The 17630-nt window shown below is 34.0% G+C and overlaps 1 protein-coding gene across 7 annotated transcripts in view; it reads right to left on the bottom strand.

Annotated features, from left to right (window-relative positions):
- TMEM161B (transmembrane protein 161B) overlaps positions 1 to 17630 on the bottom strand; it is a 70721-nt gene that overhangs the window by 33321 nt on the left and 19770 nt on the right. For 2 of the 7 annotated variants that reach the window (XM_060009175.1, XM_060009176.2), the window contains exons 2-4: positions 16557 to 16660; positions 5019 to 5102; positions 2806 to 2903 (exon numbers count right to left, since the gene is read on the bottom strand). In XM_060009175.1, the coding sequence (XP_059865158.1) occupies positions 2806 to 2903; positions 5019 to 5102; positions 16557 to 16660 (286 nt within the window). Of the gene's footprint in view, positions 1 to 2805; positions 2904 to 5018; positions 5103 to 7796; positions 11193 to 16556; positions 16661 to 17630 lie in introns of those variants that run through there. The other 5 variants (XM_060009177.1, XM_060009179.1, XM_060009178.1 and 2 more) reach the window with 5 other exon arrangements.

The following is a 17630-nucleotide window of genomic DNA, read 5'->3' as shown; positions in this document are numbered from 1 at the left end:
CTTCTCAGATATGCTGGTTTACTTCTGCCAGGGAGCAGTCTAAAATATCAACATCATTTTGTAGAAGGCCTCCTAAAAATGTGGAAATATATCACATACTAAAATAGCATTTCCTACATTCTCACTGGCACATAATAAAATGATCTACATTGCTTTGGAAAAATTTTAGTTGTAAAATGTAACACCTGAGGATATTTTGAAATCAGAATTTACAGAAAAAATGTTTTAAAAATAAAATACCACTCAAAATAAGACTTATTTAAAATATCAAAACAAACTAACCAAACTTACATTTCTATGAGGTGACAGCAAAAATTCCAAATCCTTTTATAATTGGGTAAATTATTTGTTTGCTTCAACTTAATTTAACAACACTTAATTTGCCTTCAAGTTATTTTAACTGCTTTAGCTTTTTTGCTGTATTACACCTAATAGCTTCTGAACATCACTCTGAAAGATTTACCCTACAGTGGTTGCAAATTCCTACTCTGTAGACCTCCCTCCTCCCCTCTAAAGTCACTCAGTGGAGCTTTTTAAATAACTTTCTGGAAGGATAGCAGAGAAATGGATGGAACAGACAGACAAATATCTGTTTAACTAAAAGTTTTCAGTTTTTATTAACAAAAGTTAAAGTAAATGTTCTAATTCTCCATGCCTGCCCACACTCACACAGGCTTCCCTCAGGGAACTCATTCACAGCAAACAGCCAAGTGACATTCAAATGTTCTTACATTCTTTAAGAGGTTCTTGTAATAGAGAGCTAATACAAATTGAGAGACTATAAGATAGTTATTCAGATATCAATAATATATACATTCAACAAAAGAACAAATTATATATTCTTGGCTATACATTTAACTCAAGTATTATATTCTTCTTTCTGTATTCAATAATGTAATTATATACATGCTTCTCATAGAATATTGGAATACAAAAAAAACTGAGAGTTCATCAATCCCAGTGGTTTGCACTAACCTTCTGAGAGTCCCTAAAGTTCAGGCAGAAAACCTTCTACTTTTACCTAAACACAGACACAGAGCATGCAATCATGGATGACTACATAAATATAAATAAAAATCTCGCTGTTATTCTGATTAACTACAATGATCTTAATGTTATGTGATCAGTTGTTTAACTAGTACCATTTGCAGTTAGTTCTCAAAATTGTAAAAGTAAAACAAAATACTGAATAAGCTGAAACCACATTACCCCTAACTTCAATTTTTTAAGTTTATTTAAATAGCCTAATTCTCACTAAATGGCTCTACCACATTCAGTGTGTAACCCTGGTCAAGTTATTTAACTCCTCTAACTAATGAGCTAAAAAAAAAAGTCAATAACAGTTACATACCTCATAGAACTGTGAGGGCAAGTTTATACAAATAAAGTACTTATAACAATGTCTGATAAGTACTCAATTTAAACTATTATTAAGGTTAATTAGCTGATAACTATTCAATAAACATTAATTAGTAAAAATAACAAAAAATTGTCTTAGAAATCAGGAAACGTGCATTAAGTATTCTTGTACAAGTAAGCACACATATAGGATTAATAAAACAAATGGGACAACTAATCAGAAAGTTCAAGTGCTTTTACATGTTTTAAATTTTGCATGAAAAATAGTTAAAAAGAAAAAAGAGGATGACATAACCAGTCTCAACAGTCTGAATGACACCAGACAACTGATTTATATTGTTCCTCACTGACATTTTCTAGGACACCCTTTCCATATATATACATACAATCTTTGTAAATGTAGAATCGACTTTCAAATGTATTGAAGCCACCTTGTATCACAAAATAATTCTTTATGAGATGCTTAAATGAATCTATTAAGGTTTTTCTGAGGTGGTATCATTTAACCCAAGAAGGACCAAATTACATAATGATACATTACACAACATTACCAAAATTACTTTTTTAAATGTGTTATTTTAATTCCTCACTTATGATGTAAACCATTAGTTCTCAAACCTGGTCAAAAAAAATCAGAACCACGTGGAACATTTTAAAAAATACAAATTCCCAGAAGCCAGTCTAGATTTACTGAATCTCCAAGGGTAGGTATGGGGGTATCTTTATTTTTAAAGAACTGCTTAGGTGATTCTGACATTCAGCCAGGTTTGAAAACTAGTGTTCTAAACAATATCACCTTAGATGCCTTTCTCTTCTAGGATCTGGATAATTTCATATAAATTTCATTTTAAATTTAAAGTCATCATAGTTATTATACAATTATAAACACTGATATACAGGAAAAAAATTGAATGACTTATTCAGAGATATCCAATGGGTAAAAATAAATCTTGAATAAAGTTTTCTATTCCTAATTCCTAATCTAATTCATCATACTAAAACCACTTTCCTTTCCACTAAATGCAGCATAAAGTTGAACTGTTGTAAATACTGGTAGTTTAATACAAACATACAAATGCATTTCTGCAAGCAACACTATAAAACAAATAAACTGGTATAGATGACAATTTAGAATAGAATTTGAGATACTGAAAACTGACTGTAATCTCAACATAAACAAAAACTGTGTAACAAACTTGTGTAAGACAGCCTCTTCTAAAAAATGGGAAAAATAAGGCTTACTACAAGTTAGGTGGATAGAAAGACAAATTCAATTCAGATGAAGTCATTCTGAGCTTCTAAAGCTCTGAGAAAGATTTCAGTCTATATAATGGACTTAATGATTAGGAAAACAAACAAAAAAATCTAACAACAATAGATAAAGTACTTTCACTAGCATAATATAAAACTGAGATTTACAGAACACTTTACCCAGATTTCCCTTACCTAAAGTATCCACTTCTGTAACTGACTTTGTTTCTAGATGGAGATCAATATCCTTTGGAATGGTTAGTGGCTTACTTTCAATGTGACCATTATATTTCCTATAAAAATCAGACAAGTGACACAGAAAACAAGTTACCCTCACTGTTATTCAAGTGTTTGTATCAAACTAACTACAAATGAGGTTATAAATTTCACAGTGAAAAAGAACTTCTAATATTTCATCAAAAAGGACGTAAGGCACTCAAAAGTAGTTTTTAAAAGGGGAACTACAAAATATGGATGTAAATTATTATGAGAATATACAGATTACCAATGAAAGAGTTACCTAAACTAGTGACAGAAACAAAACCTTGATTGCTAGCTTAGCACTGCACCCCATTTTTTCTGCTCTCTCTTCTGTAGATTTAAAGACAGCCCTAACATCTCTTTCCTTAGGCACAAGAGTAAAAGGAAATGAAGACAAAATGCATTTCACTTTGAAATTATACACGTATACACACACATACATATAAACAGACCCGTAGGTATAAACAAGTCAGAGCTGAAAAAATATATTAAGATTTATGTGCATGAGAAATCCTGAAATATGAAAGGCTAGCTCAGAGTTGCTTTTACTAAGAATCATGGATGGAGGAAAACAACAGAATTCTTCAGGTGCGTGTGTATTATTTCCAAATTTAATTTTTAAACACAATCAAACATAAATCAAAAGCAATAAGCTTTCAGTAACAATAATTATAATAACAAGAAACAATTTCGCATTTGTTCTTGATTAAGTATAAACTGGGAAAACCTCAGTAAAAATTTTAATTCACGTCAATAAATCAAATAATAATTATTGCTACTAAAACAGAATAGTGTTGTTAGTGCATCTTTCTGTAAACGTAAAGCATTTTCAACATATAAAAATTATTGTAAAAATAACAAAATTATTGACAAGGCATATAATAAGAATTTAAATGTTTATAGAATAAATACTGTACTACATAACTAAGTTTTACAAATGTTGACTATGGTAGCTGTGAAAAGGCAAATGTGGAATAGTTAAAAAGAAACACAGAAACTAAAAACTGACCTGGATTAAAATCCTGACTCCTAATAGTTAAGTGAACTTGAACAACTCATTTAATTTCTTTGATCAACAGCTTCCTCATTAGTAAAACATAAATCAAATTACAGTGACTATTTAGGGTTACTGTGTGGATTAAATAAGACTGTGTAAAAGTGTTTTGAAAATTATAATATTAGGCAGAAATACTTTATTAAAGAACATAACCACTGGAATACAGAGAAGGAGGATTTGCACTTAATATTCCAATGAGCTTCAAGGTATATTTGTAATGATAAGTGAAAAAGAAAATGGTAGCAAGATCAGAAAAGACAGCCTTTTCAAACTTCCAATTTCATGTCAAATAATCATTAATCTTCAAAGAATTTTTTTTAGCATCCATAAATCCATTAGCCCACATTAATAGAATTTTTATGATATACATGAGGAATTTGGTGACAATATGTTGTCACTGACATTTTATAATATATTAGAATCACAGAATCAGAGCCTAAGAAGTCCTCCCCAGCTAAGGAAACTAAGGCCCATTTAGAGAGGCTAACGAACATGCACTTTCCTTGAAAATTCAATATAAATAGGGATACAAAATTTTAAAGCTGGAAGAATCTTTCACAGCTACTATGTTTGGTCCTTCTACTTCACAGATTAGGCTGCTGTGGTCTATTCAGTGAGGTTTATTAGCAGGCAGTTTTCTTCAGAAACTTTAAGTATAATATTCAAGAGCCTAATGGGACCTAAGAAGTTAATACTGTCTACCCCTTTTATTTAAAAAATGAGAAAACAGAGGTAAAAAGCAAATGAATTTGCCCAGTATCTGAGTGGTAGCAAAATCTGGAAAAGAACCCAGACCAACTGGTATCTTTAAATGAGTTGTAAAGACATGGGTTACAGGTCTCCCCTATTCAATCCCCCACTAACAATTCTTAAGTAAAATAGTCACTTTTTTGCTTATATATTAGATTAATACACATTGGGTGCTCTTAAAGGGTGATTCAATATTATTTTAGATCATGGATTTTGATCTCAGATTTACCAACTGTTTATAGCATAATCTGTAAATGTTCCTTTAACCAAAGTATCAAAATATATTTACATAAATTCTATTAAATATTTGACACCTTACAAGCTTGACAGTATAACTTACCTATCTTTCCTGCTTTTCCCTTTTTGCTGCTTTCCTGCAAGAATTCTTAATTCTTCTTCTGTAGGATGTTGATACCATCGCAAACTAAGAAAAAAGTAATTCTTTTAAATAAAGAATTAAGATCACCAGAATTATTCACTTATTCTACAAATATTTGAGTTTCCTAATTGTGAAGACACTGCAGGGAAATATCAGGTGAAAAACTCTAATCTGAAGCAGATACTACTGCTTAAGTCTTAAAAGGTTTAGATTCAAATCCAGCAACCACTTACCAGCACTTACTAGATGCCAGACCCTGCAATGTTGTTTGTAGGTATTTTTCTTACAACTGACAGTGTATTAATATATATTAAGATCATACTGGCTTACTTTAACAAACCCTGCAGGCAAGCTGACAGAAGCACATTAGAATTCTTCACCCATTACACGGAAGGAATTGTTACTTGTATTAAAAAGAGAGTCCTTTGAATGCCCTCAAAACTACAAAGTAGTCTTTGCTTTCCTTTTCTTTCTTTCCTCCCTTTAATTTAGTTGGAGAATTCGCGAACTTTATGTGTATAAGGATTCAAGTGAATTGCTGTATTTACAAAACCCTTTACTCTTGGCTATAGCTAATCCTCTTCAGTTAGGGCTCCAAAAACAACTGACTGTATTTATTACCCCCACCAGCCAGTCAAAACAGCCAAACAAGTCATTGTTATTCCTTCCCAAGCCCCCACCTGGTCATTCTCAATTTCCTGTCTCACGTGAACTTTCTGCCGGCCACCTAAATTTGATATTTGGGTTTTACCTTCAATATGCCCTTTCCACATACTATCATTAATTTGGTTCTTTAACTCTTAAAATTCTAAACTTGCCTACTTCCCTGAAAGGACCTTAGTTCAGCTTATCTTCCTCTCTACCTCTGACTATGGCAAACCTCCCCTTCCTTTCCCCTGGACTAAAGGCATTCTGATCCCACCTTTATTTATTTTTTCATAATGCAAATCCTATCAAGGTATATATGCCTGCGTAAATCCTTTCCAAGACTCCTCAGAGTAAAGCAGTGAGTAAGGCAGTTAGGCAAGGACTCTGACCAAGGTCCTGCTGTTACTAAAAAGAAACAAGACACCTAGTATTGATAGATCTTTCAAGTTTTCAACCACAAAAATCTAGATTTTTAAAGTGAAATACCCCAATTTTTAAAAAATGCTACTGCTGATTTGCTGTTTTAAAAATACTGCTGAACTGGCAATTTGAGTAATAACTGGATATTTAATGATGTAAAGAAATTATTGTTAAAAAATTTTTGCTGTTAATAATGGGATTACAGTAATTTTTAAAAAGCTCATATATTTTAGAGATATACACTGAAATATCTACAAATGAAATAATAATAATATTTGCTACAAAATAATGTTGGGGGGAAGCAGAGATGAAGGGGAGCATAGATGAAACAAACTGGCTACCAGCTATTGTGATGAATACACAGGAGCTTATTATATTTGTTATATATTCATGATATTATTCTGTCTATATTCGTTGTATACTTTTAAACGTTTGCATTAAAGCTAAAACACACATTACAAGGCCAAATATAGAGTTTGTGACCTCCTATTTTCACAGCCTTTTACAATCTGACTACTGTCTGCTTCACCAGACTCACCTTCAAGAATTCTCCTTTTGTACATGACATTCTACCTAGACTAAATGACCTTTATTCCACAAATTCTTTCATCCCTTGGCATTTCTGCATATATTCCTCTCTCTGCTTGTGAACACCTATGCTACTACTGGCAAACTCCTAATTTACCTTTGATGGTTTATAAGGCAGTCTCTCTGTGGTATAATAAAGAATATACCTGGTCATTGTCCCCATTTCTTGGCACAGAGTTTAAAAAGCCCTTGAAATTTTCTGACTGATAAAGGAGTCTTTGTTATGCTAATGTGGGGACTCAGGGGGGACCTCTAGATAGCTTCTGGAAGGGAGGCAGGTCACCAGAAATACCAACCACATGATTAGAGTTGGAACTCTCAGCCAGCTGACCTCCAAGAAGAGGAAGGGGGTTGAAGATTAAGTTCAATCATATGGCCATTGATTAAAAATCATGCCTATGTAATGAAACTCCATAAAATCTCTGGACACAGAAGCTCAGAGGAGCTTCCTAGCTGTTAAACACACTAAAGTGCCTGAAGGGTGACATGACCTGATTGCACAGGGACAGGACATGGAAACTGCTCCTTCCCAAACGCCATCCGATGTGTAATCTTTATAATAAAACTGTAATCACTGCACTTTCCTGAGTTCTAGTTGTTATACAGAATTATTGAACCTGAGGGGGTCATGGGAATGCCCTAATTGGTAGCCAGTAGCTGGTTGTCAGAGTATGGCCCAGGGATCCAAAGAACTTGCAGCTGGCATCTGAAGCAGGGGGCATTCTTATGGAGGACTTTGCCTTTAACCTGTGGGATCTGTGCTAACTCCAGGTAGTTAGTGTCAAAATTGATTTGCAATTGGTATCAGACCGGTTAGGTTAAAATGGAATATTCCCCTAGCTGACAGATTCTTGGAGTGAAGATTTTATGACTTACTTGTTTTTGTATACTTCAAAACTAGTACAGTGACTGGCATATAGTAAGTGCTCAAAAAGGATCAATGAATGAATTCAGTTCTCCTCTTAGTTTAAGGGTTTTAAAATAAAATATATATATCCCAACCCAAAATTCCCTAAACTATACTTAACACGGGTAAGGAGGCACTTCCTGAAATTTCGATTGAAGTCCAGAATTTTAACTTACAGTCGATTCTTGTTATTCGCGGTAGTTATGTTCTATAAAGTCGCCGCGAACACTGAACCATTGTTCCTAGGGGAAATACAGGGTTAGGTTCCCACGAGCCTCTGGTCACAACATCTTCATCAATCAATCAATACACACCCTTGTTTTATGTGTGTTTCTGTTTAAAGTACCTTATTTAATATATACTGTTGAATCACTAATACTAAATTCATGGCCAACAGTAATAAAACTCGTGTGAGCAAAGCTTTTCTAATAACTGTAATCATAAGTATAGTATTTTCCTGATTTCTGTGAATATTTCTAGTGAATTTTCTCTATAAGGCACATCACAGCCTTCTTGTGCTTAGGAACACTAGATATCAAGCACTTCAGCACTACATGTGGGGGCCATTTTAAACAGCAAAGTCACAAACAAAAAGCAAAAGGATGAAAAACATGGCACTAAATAGACCACAAAAAGGATACGTGTTTACAACATGAGAGGTACAACAAGAAGGCCTCAGCTAGGAACCTGGGCCTCAGCTGGGAACAGGCCACTCAAATTTTTTACCACTCTGCATATGTCTATAAATGACCTTGAAAGCACCACAAGTATGGGTTTTGGGGTTACAAATAAATTTTAGCAAGTAGGCAAATCACAAGTAGAGAATCTACAAATAATGAGGATTGACTGTATAACATTTAGGAGAACACATAAGCAATAACTCATTTATAAAGACTAAAATTAGTTGTTTATTTCTTTGAGAAATAATTATCAGTGAAAGACTCTTAGTACTATAGGAAAACTTAAGTTACATTTAGAGTCCTGTAATAATAAAATATTATAAGACCCTTACATTTTCTAGGACCCACTTTCTTTTAAAATATTCTCAAACTTGTTTAATCTTATTTTGTGAATCCATTTTCCTAAAATGAATTGCATTTATTATGTTCAGGTCATCTTCATTAGTAACAATTACTGTTCAAAGATAGAATCTAAAAGTACTGAGTGATCTCAGGGACACTTCCAGTCTGTTACTCATCTATCTATCCATCTACCCATTCATCCATCCACCCATTGATCTATCAGACATTTATGGAGCCCACTACGGTCAAGTACTCTGCCAGGCAATGGACATATAATCACCCATAACAAAGCCAAAGTCCCTGATTTCTTGATGTTTATATTTCAGTTGGGGCAGAATTTAACCAATATTTAAAAAGACAAACATCATATATACTGGATACTACACAAAAGAATCATATACTTAGTGAGAATGAGAGACAAGCCGTAAGGTATTAGGTTACAAAACCTCTCTGAGATGACATTTGCCCAGCAAACTAAAGAATAAGAATGGAGTGCGAGAGCATTCCAGGCAGAGAAGAGTATGTCCAAAAGCACAAAAGCATGAAACTCAGAACAATGCAGTAACCAAAAGGGCAAGGAGGCAGTAGCACCATGTACAAGGAGAAACACATGAGGAAGGCTGAAGAGATAACAGGGAACAGGTCATGCAAAGCCTCTTGGGTCCATACGGAGTGTAGATTTTATGCTAAAATAATGGTTTCAAAGCAAGAGAAATAACTTGATTTACATTTTAAGATTTCTTTTACTGCTCTGTGAATTAGAACAAGGCAAGAATAGCACGGAAATATATTTCAGAATCAACAGTTCTTGTAAGGTAAGGAATGGAAAGAAAGGATGGAATGAAGGATAATATTTACACTTCTGATTTGAGGAAGATGGTGGCACATTTTCTGACATGGAGTAGAGCAGGAAGAAATCAAGAATTTAAACATGCTGGGTTTTTAAGTACCTATGAGACATGAAGTGAAAATATCAAGAGGGCTACTGTATATTAGAATCAAGAGCTCACAGATAACCTGGGGCTATTACATAATTGTGGTATTTAAATCCACAGGCATGAATAAGGTCACCTAAGGGGAAAATAAAACATGGTAGAAGGCTAAATAGTTACTAAGGAAGTGGGAAAATCCAGTTCATGACAAGTATGTAACAAATTCAGCGTTGATGGAAAACAGGGAAATAGGCCCCAAACTAAGGAACAGATATGGGAGGGGCTTTGTTTTTTAAGAAGGAAGGGAGGCAGAGTTGTGACTCTTATTTGTTGTTGCTATTATTTTTAATGGGAGACCTTAAAAAAAAAAGTGTGCTAACAGGAATAATCCAACAGAAAGGAAGCAATTAATGGCAAAGAAGAGAGGAAAGGGCCAAAGAAAAAAAGTCAGGGTGAAGGTTAGAGGGAATGGGATATAGATCACAAATGCTGGAGTTAGGTCTTGATAGCAGGATACCTCCTCCATAGGCCAAAATTAAAATATATACACATTAAAAAAAAAAAACAAAGAGAGGCTGCACGTGTAACAAGGGTTGTGGGTTTGATGGCATGAAGATGAGAGCAACAGGCTCCAGTTTCAAGAGCTTAGAGTGAGGCTGAGGCAGGCATGTATAAATGAAGAGAGGATTTGGGTTGAAAAAGCTGTCTGAGAAGTGGAACACACAAAGACTGCCAGGTAGCATGTAGTAGCCATCTAAGGACATGAATTCAAAGTAAAACCTAAAGGTACAGTTGCACAATTTTCTTCAACAGTCAATGCTTCATACACAGTTTGATTTCATATCATATGATTCCCATCTACTATACTTTAAGTTCTGGTCTCAATTTTTGGTCTTTTCCTTTGCAAAATGACTTGCAATCTGCTTGCCCCTGATGCACTAGGCCTTTCAAATATGGGCTTAGAAGACAGATATAAAAGTTTATCAGCCTTAGATTCGATGTTAAATAACGGTTACAAAACCACAATTAGAGAAAAATGATTTATGTTAAGCAAAAGAAGCATGATGTAAAATTACACATGAAATAATCACATCCATGAGGGGAAAATATGAATAGAAAAAATTAGACGGAAATACAACAAAATTTACACAGAGATTGTCTTTAGCTGAGAGGAATATAGTTTGCTGTCTCTTATTTTTCCTTTTTATCAATTTACCATCTTTTTCTACATCATAGGCATGTATTGTGTTAGTAATAGAAAAAAATTTAAAAACAGTAAGTATTAATAGAATCTCACTACAAAACTGAACCTCTTACATTTAAGTTAAATTGTGTTTTATGACATTTGCTTTGGCTATTTTCACTTATATTCAGACTGTCAGCAGTGTCTCAGATAACAAAGCCAACTTGGTGTTATACTCCACTAAATCACTGAAATAATTTTTCAATAATTTTCTTGCATAAACCTTTTACACAAAGTAATATCAGGCTACAACCTTTCTTACTAAGGCAGTTCAAGAGCACTGAAAAAACATATACCAGAAAATACAGAATGTACTGACCTAGATTCTTTAAAAAAAATTTAAGCAGCGATGCCATTTCAAGCAAACTACTTAAAAATTTTTCAGAAGTAAAAATTTCAGAAATTTAAAATGAAAATCTGAACATGAACAAATATGGAAAAGCTTAGTATTGAGAGAAAGCTAAAAAAACTTTAACACATAAATAATCATACAAAACTCTTTCACAACATAGGCCACAACATAGTTTTAAATCTCTAAATAATAATTTAGAAGTGAAAAAAAAAAAGAACACTAAGGGAAAACAAACACCACCTAAAACCTAGAAAACCTTTCAGTACAAGTAACTAAAGTATCATTTATTATACATATACATTCTCTTGTTATTTATTGGAAACTTTACTAGAATATCATGACATTCTGGAGCTGGAAGTTAAGACAGCTAAGGGAGGAAAGCAAGGACTCAGGCATTCCATAAGGGTAGTAGCTTAAGGTTTAAACCTTTCCCTTAGGTCATAGGTCCCACCTACTGTGCATTTGAATAGTAGGTTTCTCTCACCAAAGGAAATTTGTAAATTCTTGGATCAGGCAACAGGCAAAAACAGTTAAGAGCAATTGAATAGGGTGTTTTCACACCTTCTTTACCCAATATAGGATGAGACAAAATCAGAATAAATCCAACCGTAATATATTTTGAGTCAGGGACATATGAAGGGAAGTAGCTGACCAAAGTGAGAGCCTAGGGGAATAAAGGGGTAGAGAAAAATGCATAAGGTTTGAGCTGAACAATCAGGAAAATGGAAAGCAGGTTCAGCAAGGAAGCTATAAGGGAGAAAAAGCAAAATCCTACTCCTCATGCAAAACCCACTATTCAAATGTACAAAGAATGTAACCTATCACTTACCTCTCCATGAAAAGAGGGGCCAAGCAAACTTCAAAACAAAAACGAACTTTAATTACATTAGAAAGTAGAGAATACTTTGGCTACAAATCAGTGGTATGCTGGACATGATAAAGAGCTAACGTCTTTAGGCAACCTGAGCAATGGTTAGAACGAATGTTCCTTGCGTTAGGGAAAGCAATTCACAGTAAAGGTAAAGAGAAACCAACTTTCCACAATTTTTCTTTCCTTTGGGGAGGAAGGAGAGAGTAGAGCAACCTAAGAGCACTAGACTCTTTGCACCTGAGTTTTTCAAGGTCGGTAATACTTGCTCACAGGTTATGGCAAGAAAAATTTTGCTACTTAAATTCTTGTTAAAGCAGGAATGGCTCAACAGTCTGATAGTTATATAAAAAGGCATGTAAAACAAGGAGAACTAATAACATTTTCTAGAAGAAAAACATTTGTCTATTAAAAAAACTGGAAGAATGCAATACAAAATAATTATAATTTAGTAATGTGGAATAAATTTAATCTCAAATGGTGAGGAGAGGTATAATTGTAACAGATGATATTTCTTAAACTCTTCTTCACACTTAGCATGATTTTGGTAATCAGAAAAATGCTGATGTGCCTTTTAACTTAGAATAAAAGGTGACTGTAATCCTAGAGAAGCCAGAAGAATAAGTAAAGAGTAAGTAAGTAAAGAGAAACCATATACTGCTTATAACCTGAGGATATCTTCTAGAAGGCTAAGCACAGCTAGGGAAAAAAGGTAGAAAAGAAAACCTTCAATAAATTACTCTATAAACTGCCAGCAGAAGTCACAGTGGTTGTAGGAAAGTTCAACTCCACCAAATTCAAACCTTGGTTCAAGTATGTCTGTTCCAGGACAAGGGTCTGGAATTTGATGAGCAGCCATAAATCAAATAATTACTAGACTATGAATCAGACTTCCAGGGTAAAAGGCCTGGATCTGTTTCATTTTTCAGTATGTAAACAGGAGTAAAATTTTCTCGTCTGTAAAAATGGCGACATGGGCTTCCCTGGTGGCGCAGTGGTTGAGAGTCCGCCTGCCGATGCAGGGGACATGGGTTTGTTCCCCGGTCCAGGAAGATCCCACATGCCGTGGAGCGGCTGGGCCCGTGAGCCATGGCCGCTGAGCCTGCGCGTCTGGAGCCTGTGCTCTGCAACGGGAGAGGCCATAACAGTGGGAGGCCCGCGTACCGCAAAAAAAAAAAAAAAAAAAAAAAGAAAAAAAAAAAAAGTGGAGACAATATCACCTACAGCAAAGAAGGACTAGGCACTTACCAATCCTGCTTTTACTTCCTAGGTACAATGAAAAGTGTATTTCCCAACCTGTTGTGCACTTTGGCCTTAACCAGTCATAGGGCTCCAGACTATGTAATGTGGGCAAAAATGATATATCTACTTCTAAGCTTGGCCCCTAGAATCTCCTGAAAAATCCATAGCCCACTCTCTCTCTACTTGCCAACCGGCATAGCATCTAATAGAAGGACTCCAAGCAGCAGAAGGAACAAAGGAGCCACAAGACAGAAGAAGCCTAGAATCCCTAAGTAACCACCTGAAGGATAGCTGAATCCTTGAATCATCATTTTGTGAAGGATCTACACAGAGAGCTGCCTGACTGACCCCTCTCAGGTACCCCCATTTGACCCTGATTCCTGTCTGAGGAACTGAGTGAGAAACTTTTATTAAGTTCAGACACCAAGATTTCTGAGGTCATAACATATCCCAATACATCTCCTTCTTCCAAGTTCAGAGTGTAGAGATCCAAATGAGATAACAGAAATAAAAATTTTATCAGTACAAAGTTCTATAACACTGTAAAGGTAATATTAATGGAATTAAACCAGGCTAAAGACTATGCATTATTTTTTTGAAAACTAGATATCTACAATACTAATTACAATATATAAATGTTATTTAACAAGAGCTAGAAAACTACTCAATTTTTAACATAAAAAATCAGCAGGTTAATTTATAAGCAAAAACTGCTAATTCCTTCAAGGTACTGACTTCTTCAGGAAATTGGCAGGCTTACTCATTAAGTCAACATAAGTCAAACAGGTGCCACTTCACACCTTCCATTCTAAAAGAGACAGAGGTTGATGAGAGATATGGACAGAAACTAATTTACATGATAAAAAGAGAAGCCATAACTTTTAAGGAAAATATGAATACTTACAATTTGAAGATATACTAGTGGAATAAATATTAAGTCGACAGATACCGAAACTAAAAAGAAGTTTCTTCTGTCATACCCATGATTAACCTATCGTGGTATCTACACATCTATTCACTTGAATAGTTCTATTAAATAGCTATTCAGTATAGTCACTCCCAAACCATCCTACACTATTCATAATTTTAAAAGTCCTCATAAGCCTCTCCCTTTAAATTTCTTCAAGTATTTTAGAGCCGATAATCTCAGAAGGCCCTCAGATCTTTCTCCTTCAACTCAGCCACATGGTTTAAAATGGTTTAAAATGCAAACTGTCGTTTCTGATCAATAATATTTTTACATAAGCAATTTAGCAGAGATTTTAGATTTTCTTAGTATTAAAACAGTATCATTTCATATCACAAAAGGTTGGCAAAACAATAATTATCCCAAAATGATAAAATCAATATTCTTATTCAACAGAGTTAGGCAACAACATGGAGCAATATAGCTTCATGACCTAAAAATTTCAGAATTAATATTAAAGAAAAATAGATGATCTTAAGAACACAGAGCAAAACAAACAAAAACAGAAAGGAAATGAAACTAACTACAGCAGAAGAGTAACTATTACTAGAAAATCCTGATTGGCATCCTTGGAACCTGATTTGGAATTAGAGACAGCATTAATTACCACTAAAGTTAATCTATTTATAAAAGCAGATCAAGATCACGAAAAACATCAACTTCATGTTTATTTTTGAAGGTTGAGCACCTCTTCAAATTAGCAATATATATACTTATGACACATACTTGTCAAATGAGTAAAGATTTTAAATATATTGTTCCAATATTAACAAAGAGAATCAGTTTTCAAGCTCTGAAGTTTTAGTTTTATAGAAACAAATGCAATGCAGATTATGTGAGAAAGTAGAAGTTGCCTATAGACTAAAAAGGCACATGACTGCAAAGATCTTTAAAGCCGAAAGAGACCTGGAAGTCTCCCTGGAGACTCATCATAAACAAAATCTACAAGTGTGCAATTCTTAGTAGAAAACAAGCTACCTTAATATGTATTTTACTTAGTTTATTAATTCAGATTCCTTTTATTTAGAATTAATGGTATTTTCCAGCAGATGTTCACCCTCTTTCATGATCTACGAAAAAGGGTTTTTGCTAAGCAAAAAAAGGAAGCAAGATTGCACAGGGCATAAACGTACACAGTTAAAAACTAGTCACAGATGATTTACTTTTTTCACTTATAAATAGCTTTGATGAAGCTTTTATTTAACTTTACTAAAACTTTAGTCATTATTTACTTTGCTAATAAAATACACATTTTTAAACTGCTGTTCTCTCACGCATTCCACACACGTGTGTGCCTATCAGTATTCAAAAAAACTTTTTAAGCAGTCTAAATAATATTTTCCTATTTAAACACTGATATGGAAAAAGTATAAAGCATTAGAGAAAAAGAATATACTTGAAACTAGAAAATAAATTTAAGCTTTATGGATAGAATTGCTTATTATTGGTCTTGCAATATATGAAATCATTACGAGGATAATAGCTATCCATTGCTTTCTAACTTCAAACGGTCTAATAAACAAAAGAAAACTGATATACAAATCAATAATAGAATTTGGTTATTTATTAGAGACAAATAATTGGAGTAAAACTATAGTCATGGTACCAAATCTATAATTTACCTTTCATAATTATACAAGATTGTGGCATGTATTTCTGTATGCAGAGTTTTACGGCTTTTGCCTCACTACGCCTCCTATATTTAACTTCTTTACTTTTGATTTTATTCTTTTATTGTACAAATTTCAGCAAGGTAACTTACCTCCTCTGCAGAAGGAGGGGACAGTAGTAAGCTTAAAGTGCAGTAAACAAAATTAAAATCCTACAAAACAACTTCATCGCCTCCTTACTAAATTAAAGTTTAAAATTATTTTCAGTAAAAAAAGGGCCCCTAATTCTCATAACTCTCAAGTAAGTCACCAATAATAGGATATGTGCTTTGAATCACTTTTTTCCAACAATGGTAAAAATATTTAAGCACTTCGATTTATAGTCTCTTCCTCTTGTTGACCAACTTTTGTTAAAGGTAACTAGAAAAGTCATGTGATAGTTCCAGTGGCCATGGACAGAAAGGGATAGAGAAGGAAGGGACTAAATTCTTGACCATGACCCAATTACCTTTGTACTAAACAGATAAACTACTAATATCTCAAGTAAGAGAAATAAGGAAGCTAGATTTTCCTCATTATTTTCTTTTTTCATGTTTTTAGAAAATTGGAATTAGCACTTAACTTCTAGGAAGTTAATCAGCCTGGTAAACTAAACAAAGATTTGAAAGTGCCAGTCAGAATCAGCCTATCCTTGCCTTACCTGCCATTACAGAGTAGCCATCGAGCAAGAGAATAGTGAGGTATAATCTTCTGCATGACACTGGCCATCACCATGGTAACAACCAGCTGTATACCTATCACACCCTGTGTAAAGAAACAAACAAACAAGTTTAACAATGAACGAATTTAGATTTGAGGACACTGCTGAAAAGCTTTCTATACATTTTGAAAATTATACTTTAAGAAAGATGGATTTACTACCAAAATACATATTATTCTGCCATTTAGGTATTCAAGACCACATATGTTTAAATTTAAAATACATGATCCCCTCTCATAATCCTCTACAAGTTAAAGTAGCATACACATTCAAAATCTATTCCCAAGAAACGTTCTCCATTACTTAAGTGTACCAAAATGAAGTGAAAAATGGTGATTTTGTTTTTTTCATCCTTCTCCAAAGTTACCCTATTCAACACACTTAAAACACTACCTTGGCTAGGTCTAAAAGCAGTATGCATTTTTTTAAATTCTAGGGTGGTAGTGAATGACTAAAGAGCATTAACTATAGTAAGTGTGATGGAAGAACTGGCCTGAAAGTCACTAGAAAAAAAATTTTAACTAATACTGTCATCACCAACTTCCAGTGGGTGGGCCTTCAACAAGGTCCAAAAATGCCCGTAGTTTGCTCTCATCAATCCCTCTCTTGTTCTCCGTAATACCTAATTCAAACCTTCTCCCATCTCCTCACACCTCCAACTTCTCTCAAACTTTTTTAAAAAATTCTTTTTATTGAAGTATAGTTGATTTACAATCACAGCAAAGTGATTCAGTTATACATACATACATATATACACACACGTATATTCTTTTTCATATTCTTTTCCATTATAGGTTATTTCAAGATATTGAATATAGTTCCCTGTGCTATACAATAGGACCTTGTTATTTACCTATTTTATATATAGTAACTTGTATCTGCTAATCCCTAACTCCTAATTTATCCGCCCCCCCAAACTTCTAACTCTCTACTCAGTAGAGAACATCTTCCAGTTCACAGAGAGAAAAACAACAGCATCAAATGAGAACTCTCACTTGCATCTGCACCCTTCTT

This window comes from Delphinus delphis, chromosome 3 (genome assembly GCF_949987515.2).
Source record: "Delphinus delphis chromosome 3, mDelDel1.2, whole genome shotgun sequence".
NCBI classification, from domain to species: Eukaryota; Metazoa; Chordata; class Mammalia; order Artiodactyla; family Delphinidae; genus Delphinus; species Delphinus delphis.
This window is presented reverse-complemented; position numbering and strand designations above follow the sequence as displayed.